Below are 21066 nucleotides of genomic sequence, written 5' to 3' on the forward strand. Positions count from 1 at the left end.
AAAAAAGTTGAAATTGAACATTCCATGTAACTTCAAGAATCAGTGAAATATGGTGTGATATGCAGCGTTTATCCCTTAGCTTGGGAGCGTATGTTATACACTAAAGAAACCAACAGCAGGAATTAAAAGCCGAACATGATTGAATTTATTTTATAATGAGCTATTTCGAAATAGTTACAAGTATGTGCTTCTATTTAATCATTTAGTAATATAGACCACCTTTGTTATTGAATTTGACTTTGTAAAATGTATTAATGACTAATGAAACAAATTCAGTATTCAACAACCTCTTTGTCTGGCAATCCAAACCAAATATGTCATTTTTTGTTCTCGGATTACCATTCTGTTAAGAAAAAAATTGGCTCTAATGTTCTATTTATGATATTTTTGTAACTTAGTATGACTGTGTCATTTATAAAAGTGCTGTTGTAATGGCTTGAAAAATCTTATGTTTGCTTCTGATGTTTTCTTTGGCAGTTTCCATTACCCAGTGTAGTTTTGTATGCTACACACCAGGAAAATAAGAGGCTCTTTGGATTTGTTCTTCGAACATCCGGAGGGAGAAGTGAAAGTAATCTGTCATCTGTCTGCTATATATTTGAATCAAACAATGAGGGAGAAAAGGTACCTGGCTTTTCAAAATGTGTTTCTGTTGTGAAATACATATTATAGTCGGAGTTCTTACTAAGGTTTCTGGAAAAAACTTACGAACTTTGCCTAGTCCATCGAGTTGCTTGACCAAAGCCTGTTGCTCTGAAGACAGCTGAGCGATGGGTTGGACCTTCTGAGTTCCTTAGACCTATATCTTCTTAGCCATTAATAGCTGGTGAATCTTCTAGCCTTGTTAATTTATCCTGGGAATGCAGTATATTCCCATAATCAGCCATTTTTCAGATGTCTTCAGCTGAGAGCAGCATCAGCAGCTGCTTGCTTCATTCTTTGCAGACTTCGCCATCTCAGTGATAAAGTTGAGATAACAAAAAGTGGATTATGTGAAAGAGGTGACAGCCAGCAGATGAAACTCACAGATTCTGAAAAAAATATACAAAGGCTTGGTTTGGGGCTGGAACATTCTTAAATCAGCTTTTTCTTGAAGCAGTGTTTTATAATGAGTTATAAAACTAGTTACATCAGCCATTTGGATAATTGAAATTATTACTTTGATGTGAGAATTGCCTGAGTTTTTCCCACTTTTTTCCCCTTTTAGATTTGTGATTCTGTTGGACTGGCAAAACAGATAGCTTTGCATGCAGAACTGGTAAGAATCTAAGATACTTAATTATCCAAGAATGTTAACGAAGTAATGTAAGATTTTTCATGTTAACAAAATGATTATGCTAAGCAAGGTTAACATTGGATACTATTACTGATATAGCATTTAGAATTTGTATAAATGGCTAACATAGAATATAAATTTTTGGTGTGCTTTCTCATACCAATGCAAAACAGTAATTTGAAAAGGTTACAAAGGTAACATTAATTGAAAAGCCTAAAATTTAAGTTATTTCATATTTAATTGATTTGTTGTATTCATCTGTTCTTCAGGATCGTAGGGCATCAGAAAAACAAAAAGAAATAGAGAGAGTAAAAGAGAAGCAACAGAAAGAACTCAGTAAACAAAAACAAATTGAAAAGGTATGCAGTCCTAATGTCTGGATCTTCTCAGATGTGATCTTTGTGAAGAGTTTCCTTAATTCAGCACTGTGATTTTCAGATGTGAATTTCCAAGTGAAGTCTGTTTCGGCTTCCTCAGCTATATCATAGCCACATGATTCATAGCCTAGCAGAAAAGGACGACATCTGTCTTCTGATGGGATGTTCACATTATAGTTTTACTGACATGTAGAGTAACTTGCAGTTTAGCAAACACACCAGAACTTTCATGTTTCCATATTCCAGTGAAGGTTGTCTCTGTTGAAGCAGGTCTTTTGAGAGGCTTTCACATATATCTGTATATAGATAGATAGATAGATGGATAGATAGATGATAGGTAGGTAGGTAGGTAGGTAGATAGAGATAGATAGATAGATAGATAGATAGATAGATAGATAGATAGATGATAGATAGATAGATAGATAGATAGATAGATAGATAGATAGATAGATAGATAGATAGATGATAGATAGATTTAACTGTCATTTCTGAAAGCCATGTTGGCCTCTAGCAATACACCCCCCCCACACACACACACACACACATACACACACACTTAATGTTACCAGGAGTGTCAGATCATTGTCCATCCAACATGATAATCTTAAGCTTGACAAATTTCAGAACAAAATCTGTTGAATGCATTACATAGGTGATACATGAGATTGTAAGAGCCGGTTATGGGTTGTGTCATTAGCAGTAACAGTGGAAAAGAGGAGATAACCATGGGATACTTAATCAGAACAGATCAGCAAGAGTTGGCAATGTAGTGAATATATGGACAAAAGAGAGGGACGTGACAAAGATGACACTGGAGTCAAGGCTACCTTTATAGGGTAATCTGAAAGAAGATGACAACTGAGTTAGCAAGATAAATTGGACAAAGATGGAGAAGAGGGCTGCAGAGTGGGAAGGGAGAGGATGTATAGTGATCCATTATGAGCCTTTTACTGTATAGTGAGAGAATTGTGGCCTGAATTTGGTTATTGACCACAAAAATGGAGAAGAGGGAAATGCTGGCTTTTATAGGATTTCTAGAATGGTACCAGAATTGACTTTGGTGTTGCAGTGGTTGTGTAGCCTTTCTTTTCAGGAAGTTGTCAGAATTATCCATATATATTTATGACAGGAGGATTGAAGTGATTCTCAAGTATATATTTTAACTGCATAGTTTTCCATTTATTTGATTGCAAACAATTGACTTAGTTTCTTTTCTATCTTTTCCACTAGGACTTAGAAGAACAAAGTCGGTTGATAGCTGCCTCCAGTAGACCAACACAAGCCAGTAGTGAGGGGCAGTTTGTTGTCCTTAGCAGTAGCCAGTCAGAAGAGAGTGATTTGGGAGAAGAAGGAAAGAAGAGAGAGTCAGAAGCATAAACTTATCCTTGCTTTTGGTTGATAATTCCCCCCTTGGAATTTATTGACAATTTCCATGGTGAAATGGCACAAAGTAAAAACTATGTTGAAATGTCAAGGAGGAGACTAAAGTTTATATTTGCTTGTTTAACTTCATTTTGAAAAATAAGATTGACCTTAATGACTTAGGTTTGCATTGACTTTTTTACTTAAAAATAATATACAACGCAGTAACATCAAATTCCACATGTCTAAAAGAAACCTCTTCATCGCCCTGAAGTAGATTGCTGGGGAATTACACTTACTCAAACCTTTCTTCCTTCAAATTGTGAATTTATTATCTTACATTGTAATTGGCTATGAGTGTAAGTAATCATTTATTCTTCAGCTTCAGATATTCATGCTTATGCTCCCTCTTTCATTAGGAACATTTTGTTGGCAGTGAGGAAGCTTTTGACTAAATAGGTTCAAAACCCTTTATATAGAGAATTCTACCAGTTTGCAAATATTTGAACAATATTAAATGTGCAATAGAACTTTTATAAAATAATTAGAACAGAGATTTTAGACTTAAGGTTTTAAATTGGGGCAGGTGGTACTGTTGATTTCAGGGCACTTTCTTGGATTGCTCCCATATCTCTGATGTACTTCCACTTAATGCCAATGGGAAAGAAGCTTAAGTGTCGACAATTCAATATTGATACAGACGTTGGCATTTTATTATCACATTCTTATTTCTCAGGTTGGGACTTCAATTATTGCTGCAGAGCAGTAGTGGTTAAAATAAGATTTTGGAATTTATTAAAAGGGATTTTTGTTTGTTTGTTTAAGCACATTTTAGATTAGGACTTAACATGTAAAGATATTGTTACAGGATAATACATTGTATTTTGTGCATTGAGTGAAATAATTTTTATTGAAAATCAAGTGACATTTCAAAAGAACTTCTCTAACAATTATGTTTTCTGCTTAAAGTAAAAATTCCAAGAGATTAGTTTAGAAAATGTAATCTTTTAAATTTCAGACTGATACCCACAGTATTTTCATAATCCCATGTTTTGATAAAATACTAATCACCACTTTATATCCACAAAGGCAACTAACTAATATATGACAGTAGAATAATTTGCACTAATTATTGTAAATACTTGTACTCTTGAAATGAGTGATAGGTCTAATTCCATGAAAGATTGAAAAGAAATTGAATGCTTGGTATAGGAGAGTTGACCAAGGAAGGATTTTAGCCTGGCGTCAAGGTTAAAATGACATTTCTCTACTGCCTACTTCTATGTCAAAATTTGATTATTTTTCTTTACTCAGATTTTAACATTGCTGATAGAAATTATGTTCCTGTATTTCACATGTAAAAGTATATATAGACAAGTTAAATATATTGAATAAACTATTTTACATAGTCATACATTTAAAATTTTCAAGAGATTTGCCACTAAGACTAATTTTACAAGGGAAAATCCTTTTGTTCTTTTTTTAATATATAGTTTCTCTTCTTAGTTCTGAATTAGAAATAGCATCTGTTTTAGTTCTCACAATATAGTGTGGCCTTTTCACACTGTTTTCTGTAGGAATGGGTTGGTGTTCTTTTTATCCATGTGCCAAATGGGAATAATGATTACTTGATCATCGTTATTTTAAAGCCTTATGTTACTGAAACGTTTAGTGAAAAAGTAGATATTTACAGAATACTTTGTGAAAAAAGTTTATTTTGTGCTTACGAAAGGGAATACTTTCACAATAGTTGTGTATTATTCCTTTTATAGAAATTGAAATTTTTTCTTTGGTCAGCATTTGATTAGTCATGGCAAGTCATACTTTTGAGACCTTTTTGAGAATTAGTAAGTCTTTTGTTTATGCTACGTATTAAGTTGTCACCTCACTTAGCTCAGATGAAACTTGTTACCCTACAAGGGAGGTGGTCAGCATTAGGACGCAGTTTTACTAGGCTGGTGCTTTACATGGTGGCGAAGTCCTACTGTTTGTTAGCACTCTGGGTCAAAGTGTAGGTAGAGTTAAGGGTAATGGTAGACAGAGGGATGCTGGACAGACTTACCATTCCTTTTAAGTCATGTTTTGATAGGAATTTCCACAATAACACACCCATGTTCATAGGTCAGACCAAAGCACATTCCAACACCAAATTGAAGTCATGTGTGGGTTTAACAATTTTAGATGATTCACCTTCTCTTCCATTACTATAGTACTATACAAACTATTCCATTACTGCAGATATTTAAACATTAACTTTAATAGACTCCTTTTTGTTTAAAGAAGGCTGCTCATGGGTTTCTGCACAGTGTTAAAGCTGATCTTTGTTAACTTTTGAAATCCCCTCTAGTTCTGGGATGCTTCGGTGTTAATTGAATTAGATTTTGAGCTCTATCTCAGATTCAAAGTTACGCTGAATGGTTTTTATAAATTAACAGAACCGATTTCTTTAAAAGGAAAGAAATTAAGTCTATCTAATTCTGATCTGCACTCTGCTACCTATATGAACAGTACGTTTAACTATAGTCATGAAGTCAATAGATAGGAAACAAGTTATTCCCTCTCCCTTTTAAAAATTTGAAAACTTGCTAATGTACTAAAACACCTTGAATAGAATCCTCAAAGCCAGTCTAGTTTTTGCCATGTCTACAATGATTACTTTGTAATTTCAAAAGACTTCTCAGGCTCTACAATCTATGGGGTGATAGATTTATTTTACTTTTATGCTTCAGAAAAGGGATAGTAAGGTGTGCATAACATCCTATGTAGCATAATCTTGTGTGATAAAGGCATTGGAGTTAATTTTGACTTATATATAGGAACTCAAAGTAGTTAAGATTTAAATCTTATTTTAAATGCTGACAGACCCTGTGAGCCCATGTATTACAAAACCTGCTATATGAATAAAATGAAAATGTTAACATTGGTTTTAACAACCTCCTAGCATTCAAACTGTACTTTAAATACTCAGACACACTGTAGCAAGCAAGCTTTTCGTTTGATTTTTGGCAAGTTTCACTTACTCTTCTTTCATGAGATTATTTTGTTCTACATTAATAAATAATACATAAAAATTTGAAACTGGAACTATATTATACTTTTTAACCAATCTCTTTAGGCTATACTCATGTAATTTACTTCAGTTAATATGAGAACTGGGGATTAAGTTATAACTAACGTGCAAAACTGCTTTGTATATTTGGTGATTTTGTGATGTAAGTGAATTGGGTAATTCTTATTTCACTCATACTATTAATCATGCAGTATTCAGTTAAAAATTATGCTACATTTACCTTTAGAATTGGATTCGAAGAACTCAGCTTTATGTAATGGTGGTATACATGTGGGATGGAGAACTTATTTTTTCATTTTGTCAAAATAGATATTCCCTGACAGCTTCAGGAAATATGCTGTTAGGAGATTTTTAATGTATAATAAAGTCCATGATTTTTGTACAGTCATTTTTGTATGAAATATTTGACATATATTCTGAATTTTATTTCTCCAAGTAATTTCAAATGATGCTTATAAACAGTTGGACTTTTTCTTAACCGGTTATGACATTATAATTACACATCTAGCCCCACTGCAATTCCATAACAGCTGAAATAAAAAAACATTGTCACTTATTGAAAAGTAATACCAATTCATTACTGGTGACTCTTTTAGAAAAACAGACTTCTCAGCAATTACTCTAGACACGTTACAGACAATGTGACAATGCGTACTTACTTTGTCTGGTTCTATTCAAAGAAATTCTTACAGTTTAAAGAGACAGGTTATTGTGCACAACAGCTTACGTGTCTTGGTCCTGTAATTTTAATTCTAATGCATATTCATCCCATCTGCTCTTTACAGTTTCCGCTAGCACTTACTAATTCTTTTCTTCTACTGGGAGTTTCTGTTCTAACTTCTTTTGAATTTTATAAAATGTATATACACTTTTAGAAGGTCCAGGGAGTGGATGAAATTAACTTTGGAATTATGTAATTTATGATATAAGTGCATGTATCTCCTAAATATATTTGTATATTGACATATATATAATTCACCAGTCATTTATAAACAGACAGTACAATTTGATTTTAAAAAATAAAAACTTTCATGCCAGCTAGTTTTGCAATTTTTTTATGTGAAAACGGTATTATTAAAAATAATTTTAAAGTTGTGCTTACTGAAATCGTCTATGAAGCCACAAATCCCTATATCAGAAAGAAATCATATAACGTCAGTTTACCTAAGATGGACTATATTATGCTTAAAAAAGTACACTGAGACTAATCATGTAAATATCGGGCTGCAGCTGACTGGGTCTGTGGTGAAATGGACTACATTACATCATCCAACCTGCCTGTCCTCCCTGTTGTGCCATCTAAATACTACACACATGTGGCTGAGTGAATGTCTTCTCAATGTCTTTCCTCACTTTCCACACGTAGAAACCTGTACTTATGTGCAGCATAAAATATATAGAAATAAAAATTTAAACTAAGATCCTATAACTGCTATCAGTGAGCCCATATTGAAATTATAAGCCATCACTCATTTGAAAACACTTATAATTTCTATTCCAGTGATCACATTAACCAATAAATTGTAACCCTTAACCAGGGTTTTATGGAAAAAAGGGATGCATGTTTCCCATTAATAAAATTGCAATTGAGGTTCTATTTCAATTAACTTGATTACCTCATTTCAATATTGGACTCTGCAAGTAGACAGACACTAAGCTGGCTTTGGGACTCTGCACAAGAACAGCAAACTTCCAGGTCATGTACTGGAGTCAGTATTTTTCAATACAATCACTAAGATTTTCTATATGTACTTCCTCTATAAAAAGGATTACTGTTAAGAATTATCAGAGGTGGCATCTATTATTTTGAGCATGTAGAAATGTAGATTCATACACTTAATGTAAGATCAGTGTACAGTTAGAACTAATGTATTTCATTTAATTGAATTTTTTACTGCTTGGTCTTTTTAAACTGCCTTTAAGAATACTAGCCATCTATTGAAAGGCTACGTTCACCCCAATAAATTTTAATTGAAAAAAAAAAGACCAACTTTTTAGAGAATGTAGACTGCATTGAGGGTTTTTGTTTTGTTTGTTTTTGTGGTTGCTAGGTAAAGTGAGAAACATGAATCATATATAACAAGTCAAATTTTAAGAAATACAGCTGCAGAACTGTACCTCTTTATCTATTTGATTACCAAGTTCCTGTAAAAGTTCCTTGTCCATAAAGGTCATATTCTTTGTAAAGGATATAGGCTTTTAGACGATTGGGTAATGGAAGAAATGACATAAAGACGGGGCATCGCAAATGAAGACGTCCCATACACTTCCGGATCTTTAGACGGCACAAATGTTTTAGGGAGCGAGGGTTTGCTGAAATGAAAGAAACGGGTACATTATCCAAAACGAAAAAGAATTGATTTTTTTTAGTGATTTTAGGGTTTAGTTAACAAATATATTTTATACTTAAGCCACTAAGATTTTCATTTGCTGTTACTAAATGGAAAAAGTTAATCGGGTAACAGCTTTTTACTTCACATTGCAACTCTTCTTGTAGATACGGTTTCAGAGCCATGTCAAGTTAGAGTCCAAAGACTGGCAAAATTTGTGGGTCTGGCCTGTGAGACGTGAAGTTCTTAAATCTGCATAGATTAATCCCCCACCCCGAATCCCAGCCTGTCCTGCCCCTCCAGGTCAGGCTGAAAACTAAAGGTCACTACCTGGGAGGAAATTAAATGAAAGAAATTATTTTTAATTTGACTCGTGCTACTGTGAAAGAATTTAGTTTGAAGGATCATTTGTTATCTACAGACTTAGATCTTAGCTTTTTCTCATCTTTTTTAGTGCCATTTTATAGCTTTTAATTCCTGTGTCTACAGTGTTCCACAGGATTAGGAGAAAAGTATTACCTACCTATATAAGAAGTAGTTAACTAACAGATTTTATTTACTGGAAAATGGTAAATAAATACAAATTAAGTGTAGTTACCAACTAACGTTTTTTAGATAGGAATAGTATTTTTCTTCGTTTCTTTAGGTCAGAGAGGAGTGTTCTACAAATAATTAGTATTTTTGGTAAGAATCTTCTACAAGAAAGATACTCACTTAAGATATTATGGATTTCTGACCACAGTGCCTGTTTTTGGAGCACAGCTTTCAACTTGGAACAGATTTGAACTTGATCAACATAATCAAGCATTACTCGAACAACCTTTCCAGAGAGATGTTGCAGCCACGACAAAGTTATTACTTCACAGAACTGAGGAAGAAAATCAGAATAGGAAAGCAAATGAAAAACTGATTTAGCAGAGTAATCAAGAGCATAGTAATCAAAGAGCACTAAACTCATAGTCAGAATCCAAGTTCTCAAGTTTCTCACTTATAAACTAATGTAGGGAGCAAGAAAATTTTATTTCTTAGCTCTGACATTGGGAAAAATATTTACTACTGTGTCTTCAGAACAATGTAAGATGTAATGAAGGTATAAAAGAGTTTTACACAATATCTATTATCCCCTTTGGTTGGCCACATGGCTGTCTGGAATAAAGATTACCTCACCTAGATGTGGCCACCTGAGTTCTAACCAATGTGATGGAAATGTCTATATTATAGACCCGGTCTTTTATTATAGTAAAATAAGACCGGGTCTTATATTAATTTTTGCTCCAAAAGATGCATTAGAGCTGATTATCCAGCTAGGTCTTATTTTCAGGGAAACGGTAGACTGCGTCTACTCTACTAAGCACAGATCTGTAAGTTGAGGAAAGTGATGAACAAGAGCTTACATTCATGTATTTGGAGGGGAGGAGGCACATAATCAGCAACATTTTAAAAAGATAATTTCAGAAAGTCTTAATTTCTATAAAAGAAATGGACAATATTACAAGAGAGTGATTAGGGAAGGGAACTACCTTATGTAAGGACATCTGAAGAATTAACACTTGATATGAGACCTGAAGGGTGGCAGCTATATGAAAAGGGGTGGGGGGCAAGGGGTAGAGCTCAAGTCGGAGAAAGGGAAAGCAGGAAATTAGGTAAGGGGAAATAGGAGACTGGTGTGATGAAAGCCAAGAGAAAAATGTCTCGAGGGAGTGCTCAACTATTGTAGTTTTTTTTCATTAAAAAGATGACTAAAGAAACTACTTAGTCAAATGTTAGAGCTAAAAACCTAGGAGTACAGGTATCAGAACCCCAGAAGCATTTTAGCTAGGTAACACATAATCAAAGAAAAAGCGTAACTGGTACACATGACTGCATTCATTCTTCAAAACATTGCTCAGATGTTGCTTCATTTGTGAAACTCCCTAGGTTGAGTTAAATTACTGTTTCTCTCTGAACTGTTTCTGTCCGTTTTACATCTTTCTCTTATTGTGTTTATTTTACCCATATATTAAAACCCAACAATGAGCTGGAGAGAATGGATGGAGTTATCTATTGCTGTAGTTCAGGGCCACCAAGAATGACTGTATAAGGTGGTACAGCCGATACTGTGGACTTACCATAGTATCTTTGATAACTGTAGATGTCCAGCCTTCAAAAGTATAGAAAAGATGAACTTTGTCTCCATGAGGACAATCAAAGCATCGCTCTGTGTCATATCCATAATTCAATAGCATCCTGAGCATGACTTCATCTTTCAGTGTGTATTGCAGTGCTGATGGGAAGTGTAAAGGGTTGACTCTGCAGAAGTAATTTACGTTGGCCCCATACCGTAGCAACAGACTGATCAGCTCATAATTGCCCATCCTTAGGGCTATCTGGAGGCAGTTAACCGGGTCTTGATTAGGCAAAGCTCCAGCACTCAGAAGCAGCTTAGTTGAAGGGAGGTCACCATTTGATACAGCAAAATACAAAGCTGACTTCCTATGGTCATCATAGTGTTTGCGAATTCTCTGATCTAGCATGAAATTGACGTCAAATCCAGCCTGGATGAGCAGTTCCAGGCATTCGGGGTGTGCTCCCGCCGCTGCACAGTGAACTGGACTAATGCCACTCTGCTTAATGGCCACAACATCCGTAACTGGAACCAAAATCTTTAGAGCTCTGAGGAAGAATTTCAAAGTGCATTTTAAAATAGTTTTTGTGAAGATGCTGCATTAACATGTTTATGACTGTCTTATACTAGCACTGGATGGTATTACTATTAGGTAGTGTTTAGACCCCACAACCAAACAAAGCCTAATTCCTGAATCCAAAAGCTCAGAAAGCAAATAAAACTAAATGAAACTACTGTCCAGATTATAAACTCAGAATTAGTCCAGTCAGTGAGACTAGAGGCTCCTTGTATTGCCTGAGGACCTGATAATAAAATAGGTTTATGTCTCTTCAGTGGCTAAAGAATATGTCTGACTTTACCACTTTCTAGCTGGTCAAGAGTTTTGCTTTAAAAGGGGTATTGGAGTTGTAGGATCAGAGATGAAGAATATAAAGTTCCCAGAAGCTGCTTCAAAAAAAAAAGCTATGATTTGCAATAATGTAACTGGACTTACAGCAAGTGGCCTCTGTCAGCTGCCACATGAATGGGCAGGTGGCCTGAATTCTTAGGGATGTTGGCATCAGCTCCATACTCTAGCAAGAGAGCAATGGAGTCCGGATTTCCTCCACTAGCGGCTTCAAGTAAGATGGAAGAAGAATCAGAGGCCTGACCAAGAGCATTAGCTCCTAAGAGGAGAAAGAGACTTGTTATGTTTTCCACTGTATTGTGTAAGCATTCTAAAAAATATATCACCACCACCACCAAAGAGCAATTATTCAGCAGCCATTTCAGCAAAGTACTACGAATCACAGAAATAAAATATGTACCTTCTGCTCAAGCAGTTTATAATCTAATTGGGGAGGGAAAGAATAGTGCAATCTCTTTAAGTTATAAGTAGGATGGCTTTCAGAGTAATTTTAGAAGTTACTTGTTTGGAACTTGAAAATTCCAGGAGAAATAATTTTATAAAAGGTTGTTTTATTTCCAGACCAGTTTACGAAAGCTCACTTAATCCATAACACGCTTGTACATAGAATGGCACTAACATCTTGTTTAACTGTATCACTCACCATCTATGGAAAAGGGTATTGTTTTTTTGTTTTAACTTGATCTTAGAGGGCTGCTCATAGTAAGAGATGATGCAATTGTTGTTTAGTTGAAGTTGGGGACTGCTGATAGTTAAAAGGACAAATTGAAGCGCCCCGTATGCAAAGTGTCATGTGAGTGGTTTGTGGAATAAGAGCGCAGGCGTTATCTCTGAGATATTGCGGGTTTGGTTCCAGAGTACCACAATAAAGCGAGTATTGAAATAAAGCGAGTCGTTATCTTTTTGCTGGTGGAGGTCTTCCCTTCAATTTGTAAAAAACACATACGTGAAACACAATACCGCGAAGCACAATAAAATGAGGTATGCCTGTATAGGTATAGGCAACATGTCCTCTAGATTTCAGGGCTGGGGTTGTGAGGGGAGCTGGGGGTTGAAAGAAGGAGAAAAAGAGTTTGGGGTCAGTTGTGGAAGACCTCTCAGTAGAACGGGCTTTGAAAACAGAGTAGCATTGGAATGGACAAAAGGAAAGGAGAGCATTCTGGGTACATTCACGGTTCGTATCATATAAAAAAGATGTAGTGACTTCCACTTAGCACAGACCCCAGAGTCATCAGCATACACTGGCTGCCCGAAGACCCCATTGCTAGACTGGATTAAGAAATGTCTACTAAGCCTCCATGTAATGAGTGCTCAGTATGTACTGCTTCCTTTATGTGCATAATAATTTCCAAACTTCACCAAACCCTAAGAAGTAGATGCTAATATCTTAATTTTAAAGATAGATAAACTGAGGCTCTTTGAGGTTAAGTGACTGCCTCAGAGATGAAGAGCTCGTAAGCAAGGCAGTCAGGACTCGTGCAGGTGGGACAGACCCAGGCCTACTGCTCTGGTGCGGGTGGGAAAGTCCTATGATTTGGAATGAGACACATGTGAGTTCACACCTTGGTTCTGCCATTTATCATCTATGTCACTTTATGCACATTACTTTGTAAGAGGGTCACTTACGGGAAATGCTCACTCACTCACCTCACTTAGCGCCACTGATGCTGGACCTAAGGGTTTGAAGGGTTAAAAATTTTAAATCTTTTGACTCTCCTCTTTCTCTATATATTAATCAAAGGTTACTCTTTTTGTGTAGATGAAGAATCCAATGTTTACTTTTGTTATTCCAGCTAATGACTTTAGACATCTCTGATATTTACTGCTCATTTAAAACATCTTAAAATGTCTTATGGCCCCTGATTGGAAACTAGCCTCCCCTATATAATAGGTAAGTCTAAAAAGCAGAAGATTGTTCTTAAATACAGGCGGTCCCGTAGTCTAGAATATTGGAGACCAGGACCATGTGTTTTTAAAGGAAGAAATAAGGCTTTCGACCACAAACAGGGAGGAGAATAAAGGTGATGATTCTAATACGGGGGCTTTACTAAGCCTTGGTAAAGATTTACTTTTTTGAAAAAAAGTTTTAGATACTAAATTGCTTCATCTAACAGTGTCGTCAATGGGGTCTCCTCAAAGACAATAAATGCCAAAGTTCTCTGAGCCAAGGTCTCTGCCAGTTAAGCCAGGATCTCAAATGGCCACGCCTGTAGCATTGGTGACAGGGGAGGGCGTGTTTGAAGGGAAGTTGTAGAACTGGTTCCATCCCTGATCCTCACTTCCCTCCAGTGTAAAATGGGGATAATGCCTACCTCACAGGGTTTTTAGACGATTACATGTGGCAACATAGGTAGCTTAAAACTTGGTGCTTAGAAAGTGCTCAATAAATACAAGTTGCCTTCCCCTTCTCTCAGAGTTTTGGTTGTTACTAGAGGGGAGAACTGTGACCCAAAGAAGAAATCAGGAAGAATTTCCTAACAATGAAAGTCATCTGATAATAGATTGGACTGCCTCAGGACTTAGCTTAAGCAGAGACAACAAGTAGGGGAGGTCATGGGGTCTTTCATTCTATGAATCTAGAAAAGGACAACAACCTGAATAAAGTTAAACATAAGACAACCATCCTCTCAGCATTGTCAGGGACATTAAGTAAGGGTAACCTGCATGCATCCTAGTCATTTTAGGGAAATTACTTCACATCAAATAAATATTCAACCGCTGACTATTTTGGGCTTTTCACTAGCCAATTTTAACATACACTTCTTTCAAATATTTATACTAGGCATAAGTAAAATGTTAGCTTCTATTATTTTGAAGCTCTCCTTGAAGAGGAGAACGCTTGGGTCACATGACCCCCTTGGTAGTGTGTTGGCTGTATAGAAAACCTTGCCTTTCCGTAGTAATATTTTCATGATTTCAGTGTGCCCACTTTGGGCAGCGAGAGCAAGAGGAGTGAATCCGTAGGAGCTCTGCGGATCAGCGTGAGCCCCAGAAGCCAGCAGTAGCTTCACCATGTTCTGTCTGCCCAGTTTGGCTGCTTCATGGAGAGCTGTCCTCTTGTTGGCACACTGCAGGTTGACATCTGCCCCATGACTGATCAGCAAGGCGGCCATGTCGTAGGAGTCCTGCAGAACAGCTGGGAAATTAGAAACGAGGTAGGCATTACGTTCAACAGGAAATTCAGGCCAGAATATCCCTCAGGCTTCTTAAGGAGCTCTTTCTATCTAGTCCATGGGCCAGCATTTTGTGTTTGGAAATAGGTTATAAAGCAAGGCCCATATCAAATAATATTATAGTGTTTTATATCAATAGGCTATTTGTTTTTCTGTAAGCTATGACCAGTTATTGATTGTCTATTGGCAGCTTATGTGGCTGAAAACAGAAACATAAAATTTGTATTTATCATCTGTATGTTCGCAAGAGAATTGGAACTTAAGAAATACTTATAGCTGCTTTAAAAGAAGAAAAACAAAAACAGCAAAAATTAGGAAATTATTTTTAACCTCACATTTTGTTAATCAAAATTCTCTAACTGGCTTTTTCTGCATTTATGCTGTTAATTCACCTTGGGATGATAATCTTTAACTCTTTAAGATTCTAAAACACCTGAATTTATTCATCTCCCTATCCATTCGCTAATTATTGGCATCGACTGCAACTGACTGCATGTGAGGACTCTTGCTAGGTGCCAGATGCTGAATCAGTAGGATTCTGCTCGTAGTCATTTAGAAAGTGCCATAGAAAGTGCTCCAATTACTCTAAGACTGGAAATACAGAGTGCCAAGGGTGGTGGGTCTTTATTAATTCATTGAGCTGGAAATTAGTGTGCTCTTTCATTCTGGAAACACATGTCCTTTGTTTTAGGAAATCATTTTCTTATTTCAATGATGATATACTGCCTCCATCTTGTGTGTTCTCTTTGTAGCATTCCTATTATTCACGTTATTCCTCTTCAATTGTCCCCCTAGTTTTGTTTCTTTTTCTTTTGTATTTTCCATTTCTCATCTTCTGGAAGCTTTCCTAAAGTCTATCTCCCAGCATTTGATTTGAGTTTTATATTTCTGCTATCATATTGTTAATTTTCAAGAGCATTTTTTGCTTTGTTCTTTGATTTTTTTTGGTAGTCTGTTATTTCATTAATTTTCATTAATTTCTCTGAGGAAATTAGTTATAATTTTCCCTTATGTTCTATTTTCCCCAAATAATCTGTTTTTTCCACGTTGCTTATTATCTGTTTGTTGAAGACTTTCCTCAGATAGTCCTTAGCTATCTGCTCATGATTAAGAGTTGGGGACTAAAAAAGTTGATTGGAAATTCTAAACATTGGGTGGGGCTTGTGGGCTGTGGTCTTAACTAGGTTGGTGTGCCTGGGCCATTTGTTGGGGAACCCCCAATTTCACTATCTTTCGTTCTTTCTTTTGGGGCTGATCAAGTTCTCCAGAGAAGCCTCCTCTTGGAGGGTAAAGTTCTGGCTGTCAGCTTTTAGAATCCTGGTGGAGGAGAAGGGCCAGGTCTCAGCCTATGTTTGCTTAATTCCTTCAGTGTTTTCAATCAGTACTCCCGCCCTCCCCTAATGGGAAGCCCTCTGTTTAAACTATCCAGAAAATAAACCTAGAGAATTTTGCTGGGGTGCAGGATGAGTCTATCCCAGCAGGGTGGACTGGCAGAAGTGATCTAGAGACCAGACTACTTGTTTCTTAATAATTTCCAACCAATCCTCTTCCTATTTTAGCTGCCTGTCCTTCTCTTATGCTCCATTAGGTAACAACTGCCAATAATTTTCAGGCCTTTGATATCATTATGCTGGGTTTTGGCTTTCTCCACTACCAACTGAAGATTTTTTGTCACTACTCATCCATCCGCTCTCCAGGTTTTAAAAAATCATATCATTGTTGTCTCCTCTCCTGTTCTTCCCATTTTTTGTATCTTACCTCCTTAAAATAATCACGAATTATAATGTTAGTGAATGTTCAGGCGGGAGCAAAATTAGTCATCTGTGTTCAGATGTCTACCATCTTTACCCTACCACTGGCTGCATTTTCCTACTCTGCTCCCTCTTATAGTTCTTACACCAGAATTAACTGGATCAATTAAGGCACCATGAAAAATGATCAGTTTCTAAGTGGGCAGAGCTGTTGCATCAGATCATTTCACAGGCCAGCCTACAGAAAGTTTCTTGAGGGTCAGGTACCTGTGTTTGGTCAGTTGGGATAAAGTGACAGTGCTGCAACTATACACAAAAAGCTGCCTCTGAAACCTGGGTGCATGGAGGAGACTCAGAGCCATAGACTCTTCTCCAGAGACAAGGTGTTAATTTACCTGTAAGAAGAGGAGAATTGCCTTCAAAATTCTTGGCATTTGGATTGCAGCCATTGAGAAGAAGAAAACTGGCATTTTCTAAGAGGCAATTGCTGACAGCCAAAAAAAGTGGCGTTTCACCATTGTGGGTGGTTTGCTCCCACACACTGGGTTTTGAAGCTGCAATAAATCCATTAGACCACACAGGTTAACACATAGAAATTAATTTTAAATTTCTTAGAAGCATCAAAAAGAGTTATAAAGAGAGTTTACCTTTCAGGGTTATTTCCAAAATGTTCTTATTTAATTGCATTGCAGCCTTATGCAGAGGAATCCAGCCTATCCCATCTGTTTCTTCAAAAGCAGATTGGTACTCCGTCAAGTGTGACAATGCATCTTCCTCACCTATTAGCAAGTCAAATGAGAACAGATTCACATTTGGCACACATACAAGGCGGCCCGTGCTGCTTCTGAATTCTACTGTCAAGGTTAGTGCATGAGACGACAGAATTCTAGCACCGCCTTTAATAAAAGACAAACTTTCAATGGCACAGGACAAACAAGCAGTAAGGCATTTCATCTAGCATTCCATACCACCAGGGCCTGTGAATACGCATCATCTTGTCACATACAGAAAAACAGCTCTGTCCACCAAAAAGCCCAGAAGCTCTTTGCCAAGTTGTGCTGAAGTATTTTCTCCCAGGAAAGCCACATCAGACTCTCGACAATCAGCTGTGGACCTCATAGTGTTGAGCATTTAGGAAAACCTTCTTCTAGGCTTCCTGAACTTAGAGGGAAATGCTGCCAGTTGTCATCATTACATCTTATCACAAGTTGAAGGGGATAGAATAGGAAGAGTACTTAACTGTCTCTATTGTTTCAACTATCTTCTTACAGTCAGTGCTCAAAAAGGAATGGAAGCTGCATAGGGGAAAAAAAATGTATATGTAATTCCAAAACTTAGGAAAAGACTAGGATATTGGACATAAAACAAAAGAAAAGGGTAAAGACAATAGTAGTTAACCAGCAATGAACTCTTCTATGATTGAGGCTTCACAGAAATACTTTCAGAATGTCGTGTGACTCGTAACACATTCTGGGGAAACTCCTCTCCCAGGTCTGTCTGCCCTTGTGAGGGCAAGGGCCGTGTCAGAGCCTGGGTCACAGCCAGCGCTCAATGTTTGTTGAACTGAATCCATCCCGCTGGGACTTAAATGTCACAGCACATGGTAAGATTTAATGGCCACTCTATAAGTTCAATGATTCTAGCCAAAATTATTATTTAAAAACATAGCAAATAATCATGGTGTGAGTTTTAAAAAATATTCATGGTCAGAATTTGTGCTCAGAAAACACTATTAGCAGTTTTTAAAGTAATATTTTTATTAACATATTTTAAAATAAAGTTTTAAAGCTCACTTAAGAATATCATATTATTTTTAAATCTAGAATATAAGGATTGTCATCTTCCCATTTGCTTTGACTATTCAATGAACCCAGCTTGAAGAGAATACATTCTCTTAGACAATCTGTCCTACTTACAATTTGCTCAGAGATTTAGAATTGTATTCATTTTTCTGGCTGCTGTAAGAAATGACCACACATTTAGTGACTCATAATCACACAAATTTTTATAGTTCTGCAGTTCAGAAGTATGAAATGGGCCTCACTGGGCTAAAATCAAGGTGTCAGTAGGTTTAGGTTCCTTCTGAAGGCTCTAAGGGAGACTCTGCTTCTTTGCCTTTTCCGGTTTCTAGAAGCTTCCCACATTTCTTGGCTCGTGGACACCTTCCTCCATCTTCAAAGCCAGCATTGTTGGGCCACATCCTCCTACCCTGCCATCTCTCAGGTTCTCTCTCTTCTGCCTCCTCTTCCACTTTGAAGGACCCTGTGATTACACTGAGTCCACCTGAATCATCCAGGATCATCTTCCTTTTTTTAAAGTCAACTGATGAGCAACCTTAACCCCATCTGCAGTCTTACTTCCCTATTGCCACGGAAGGTTACATATTCACCGCTTCTGGGGATTATGGCGGGGACATCTTTTATTCCACCTGTCTCAAATATATTCTAGTTTCCTAATTCCTTCAAGTGCCTGACCAAATCAGCAAGCCTTCTTAAACACCATACAATTCTTGCAAGTCTGATAAATGAAATTTATAACTATAGCTAATTATAATTTCTCTGAAACATTTTATTACTCTGAATCGAAGTCTCTATACCTTTCAAACTAAAATCATGAATTCCAAGTCAATTACTCTATGAACTTTAAATTTTTTAATCACAATGTTAATATAACAGATAATTTAATGAACCCAATTTCTTTATAAAACTTTTACTAGTTAAAGGTAATTTTATAGATTATTCCTAAATTTAATACAAAAGTGTAGTAATAGTGTGGTAAAGAGCACAGACTCTGAGGCCAGGATGCCTGGCTCTTTACTTACTAGCTCTGTGACGTTGGGTAAGTCACTTCTCTGTGCCTCAGTCTCATCTCTAAATAGGGATAATCGTACCTACCACATAGAGAAGTAATGAGAATTAGGATTTAAATGAGTTAATATTTACAAAACGCTTAAAAAAGTATGGCACATAGTGATCATTCCATAGTTTCTTATAGTTTGATGTACTCCAACAGCTCTATATTTAATTATAAAATCTCTTGGGATTAAAACACATTTATCCAGTTTTACTTCCAGCAGGCAAATAGAGGACACTGCTTCAAGCAAACAGGTTTATCACCCTGAAACACAACAGTAACTACTCAGGGGCCTGAGGTTGCTGATCAGCCAGAGCTCATTTGACTAGGTGGGTTGGCTGTGGAGAGCCCATTTCCAGGGCAACTTTCTTACACCACTGAGGAGTCCATGGGCTCCTCTTCTAGTATTGTCATAACAGAACTCTGAATACACTTCAGAAGGACCTAGTCTCTTCCAGGTTTTTGTGTTCGTAATTCTTCCCTTTGATTAGAATAAAGGCTGGACCCTACCCCACCACCCACTTTCTATGTGTCTTGGTTGGATTTGTGCATTTCCTTAGCTCCCCAAAGACAAGATGCATTAGCGTTCTCTAGTCCTTCATATTCTCATGTATTTCTTCTTCCTGATTTCCAGTCTGAATCTCCCCACCCAGATTTGCTGCTGAACTCCTTCAACTATTTTCTTTACTGCCTAATTAACTTCTGAATTGTTTCAAATTTTTTCCTGTCTGGTCAGGCATCAAGTCTCATAGGTATTCTAAATTCTGACCTTGTCTCCTGTTTTTGTCACAACATTAGAGTCAGGATAATGATAAGTCTCACTTGCTGAATACTTATACGTTGCCAATGAGAAACCGTTACCTGTCGTCCTCAGGTGCCTGCTGTGTAGTTCCCGGCTTGGGAATATCCTGCAAACTCTGCTGGATGATGAGCTGGGTATCGAAGTCATAGTCCACGTCTTCATCACTGGCGTAATTATCCATGTGAAACGTGGACAGACTTACTTTAAAGTCAGAATGAATTAAAAATATTTTCCAGTTGTGAAAACAGATTATCAACTGCTTAAAATTATAAATAAAATCCAGAAACCACAAAACTGATAGGGTTGATAAATGAAGAAAATGCAAAATTTAGAAAACAAAATATTCATTTAAAAATTGTTTTCCATAAATTTAAAAACCATTTTCTGAACTGCCACAGATTCAACATAAATTAGAAGTTTCCACAAGCAGCCATTTACTTAAAACTTATTTAGAAAAAATGACCTTTCATATAAAACTTAGGTCAGTGCCATTATAAACATGAAAATGCTTATATTGATCTATTTCCGACTTGGCTTATGAGTTTTTCTCACCGACTGTAGAACTCCCCCAAAAGAATATCTTTCCTACACACAGTGAGTAGGTTATGCTAACAAAAGCATATTTTATTTAGTTAGTAAATAACTAAAAATAAACATGATAAAGGAATAAATGTACTTTCATAATACAATATATGATAGAAATAGTGGTAGTAAAAACCAATGTATTTTATTAGGCAATATCTCAATTGTTTTAAAAGAACATTTCAGTTTTTGCATAGAATAGGTTTGATCACATACCAAAGACTTCTTACCTTTTGTTATCACCTTTAGGACAGCACTGAAGTTTTCACTGTTAAATATTAGCACATGAGAATTTTCATTTATATTTAGGATCTCCACTCCCCTGAAAGTCCATTCCATTAATAGCTTTACTATAAATACTTGATCATAAGACAGTCTGGCACATTGTCCTTGTTTTCTACACGTGGTTTAGCTCTGTTTGGAAATATGATCTCTTTTCTTCACTGCTATATTCATCAAATTTAAAGGATTAAATATTT

General features: G+C 36.5%; 2 protein-coding genes across 7 annotated transcripts in view; one reads left to right on the plus strand and one right to left on the minus strand.

The window, feature by feature from the left end:
* Positions 1-7122, plus strand: part of APPL1 (adaptor protein, phosphotyrosine interacting with PH domain and leucine zipper 1) — a 33426-nt gene extending 26304 nt beyond the window's left edge. Inside the window, exons 19-22 of the mRNA XM_019724191.3 lie at positions 478-624; positions 1208-1258; positions 1546-1635; positions 2884-7122. Coding sequence (XP_019579750.2) covers positions 478-624; positions 1208-1258; positions 1546-1635; positions 2884-3030 — 435 coding nt within the window. The 3' untranslated portion in view covers positions 3031-7122. The remainder of the gene's footprint in view (positions 1-477; positions 625-1207; positions 1259-1545; positions 1636-2883) is intronic.
* On the minus strand, positions 123-20926 carry ASB14 (ankyrin repeat and SOCS box containing 14). Of its 6 annotated transcripts, none has more exons than XM_088798517.1 (12): positions 20818-20926; positions 20065-20206; positions 19172-19240; positions 17590-17645; positions 16998-17129; positions 16746-16904; positions 14317-14562; positions 11514-11685; positions 10524-11067; positions 9130-9283; positions 8204-8398; positions 123-1031 (listed from the first exon to the last, which is right to left on the minus strand). In XM_088798517.1, exons 1-11 carry the CDS (start codon positions 20924-20926, stop codon positions 8220-8222), a joined length of 1962 nt encoding a protein of 653 aa, XP_088654643.1. In that variant the 3' UTR covers positions 123-1031; positions 8204-8219. The 6 variants fall into 6 exon arrangements, with proteins under 6 accessions (XP_088654643.1, XP_088654642.1, XP_088654641.1 ...); XM_088798516.1 differs by having other exon boundaries at positions 123-1949; XM_088798515.1 differs by lacking the exon at positions 123-1031 and having other exon boundaries at positions 6406-8398.
* Positions 20927-21066: the final 140 nt, after the last annotated feature.

Source organism: Rhinolophus sinicus, chromosome 5, assembly GCF_057876585.1.
Source record: "Rhinolophus sinicus isolate RSI-liver-muscle chromosome 5, RSI-T2T, whole genome shotgun sequence".
Lineage (NCBI taxonomy): Eukaryota > Metazoa > Chordata > Mammalia > Chiroptera > Rhinolophidae > Rhinolophus > Rhinolophus sinicus.